Here is a 2,151-nt window from a genome sequence, read left to right on the forward strand (position 1 = left end):
GGCGGGGGCCTTGGGCGCCCTGTTGGTGTTTAGGTGCTTGGCTGTGTGGAACACGCTCAGGTTTCCCTGAGGACTTACGTGCTGTGAAGCTTTGTGCGGGTCATCACCGGTGTCCGATGCCTTCATACGTCAGGGTGCGACTTGCCCAGGTGCTTGCAGGATTTTATTTTTGAACCTCTAACAGGCGTTGTTTAAAATAAGACCAAGTTGCAATTCACGAACGCGTACTATGAGAACAGATTTGCTTCGGCTTCTCCATATTCTTCAGGATGTCCTTGTAAAGTATATTCCCTGAATGCTTTGTTTTCGACCGCTGGCAACTGGAGACACTTTTGTAGATGTTTGAGTCATACGCATCTTGGTCTCTGTAACACCGTGCATATACATTTGTCGAAACCTTTCACCATTTTTAGGCAACGTATATAAAATTGGAGACACAGAATCCAATGGTGTTACCACCGGTCCTTCTTGAATTGGCAGAAAATGGTCAAACTCATTCTCTCTAGTTCTTCAGGCTAATCAAAATAAACATATGGACTCATCTATGTTTGGTTCAAGGCCTTGTGCGTATTTACCAGGAGATTAAGTGTTTCTTCAGCCTTTGAATGCTCTATGGACTTGTAAACAATTTATAATCTAAACTAACGCACCACTGTAAAGTGTTTTCATGCAAGCTCTTGAGATCTTCGGTCTTCAGTGTTGTATGTTGATAAACCATTTCATTCTTGCATGGAAAGTGACCAGCGGCCACCCCATGTTGGCTGTAGATTTTTTTTTTTTTAATTTTTTGAATTATGGACAGTGTTGACAAATCCATAAAAAGAATTTCTTGCCTTAAAAGTTTGCCCGTGCTGTGTTTACTGAGGAATTCTTTGCAGACCCTCCTTTCATGGATTATCCTGGCCTCTTAAGGATTTCTTCCTCTGTTTTACTGTAGGTGGTCTGACAAGGCATTCTTGTACCTTTCTGACTTTGTTATCTTTGAATTAGAGATCGTTTGAGATACCCAGTCAATTTTCCAAACATTTTGTAGTTATTGGGGAAACATTTTGAGAATTTTGGGTTTTCTCTTCAACCTGTTTGCACAGTGTATGTCTATCTAGGCCTCCTTGCCTATATATGTGTCATAGTCTGATTAATGATACCACTGTACAGATGGAGAGATCACTTTTGAAGATTTAGTCCTTGAGTGGAAGTAGCGTTCATAAATGTGCACTCCTTTTTTTGTGAAGGCCAGATAAGCCGGCAGCGTTTGGTAGGAGTTCAGAATACAGAAATAGTTCTGTCTTTGTTTCTGCATTTTTTTCCCCTTGGAATTTAAATTTTTGTGCACTGTATTATTTTAGTATGTGAATGCAGTCTGCATAGTGAATATTGATTTAGAATGCAAAAGTTCTATGTGAATTTTGAAAACGGATTTCCATGTAGCTTTTCTTAGTGTCTGTGCTTTGCCTGGAATTGCAGCTGCTGTGGGATTGAGGTAGTAGCAACCAGTAGCTAAACAGTTTCTAGGGGTTTTGTTTGTATGGGGAAAGGCTGGAAGAAAGCTGTAGCTTTTTTTCAGTATGTTGCCAGAACCATAACTAAACAAACACCCACTACTAGCATGCAGAAAGTTATTAGTGCTGGCAATATTTAAAGGGCTGTATGGGAACTTGTCAGACCTTGCCATTTTAGCACATGGGGTTTTGACACAGTGCGTAACAAAAGATGGGAGAGGAAGAAATAAAGGGATGTAGAGTATCCAGGCCACTCCCAGCTTGGTAGGCACAGTAATGAGTGGAATTTAGGATTATTTGTTTTTCAGGGAAACAAATAGCACGAGAGACGTGCTATGGAACTGCTGAAAGTCTCCAAAGATAAACGTGCTCTGAAGTTCATAAAGAAACGGGTTGGCACTCGCATTCGGGCCAAGCGAAAGCGGGAAGAACTCAGTAATGTCCTGGCAGCCATGAGGAAAAGAAGAATTGAGTTGTACAGTCTGTAACTCAGTAAAGTCCTTTCTCACTGGAGTGGTTCATCTTGAGGGCGTTCACAAGGCATGTGTGGGACAACCAGGGGATCAGGCCCAGCCAGCACAGGTTCATGAGAGGCAGGTCCTGCTTGACCAACCTGATCTCCTTCTATGACCAGGTGACCCGCCTAGTGGAC

General features: G+C 42.2%; 1 protein-coding gene across 1 annotated transcript in view; it reads left to right on the forward strand.

Annotated features, from left to right (window-relative positions):
- Positions 1-1,834: 1,834 nt before the first annotated feature.
- Positions 1,835-2,151, forward strand: part of TBC1D9 (TBC1 domain family, member 9 (with GRAM domain)) — a 53,724-nt gene continuing 53,407 nt past the window's right edge. Inside the window, exon 1 of the mRNA XM_009328864.1 lies at positions 1,835-1,934. Coding sequence (XP_009327139.1) covers positions 1,835-1,934 — 100 coding nt within the window. The remainder of the gene's footprint in view (positions 1,935-2,151) is intronic.

The sequence above is a fragment of the Pygoscelis adeliae genome, unplaced genomic scaffold (assembly GCF_000699105.1).
Source record: "Pygoscelis adeliae isolate BGI_AS28 unplaced genomic scaffold, ASM69910v1 Scaffold66, whole genome shotgun sequence".
NCBI lineage: Eukaryota > Metazoa > Chordata > Aves > Sphenisciformes > Spheniscidae > Pygoscelis > Pygoscelis adeliae.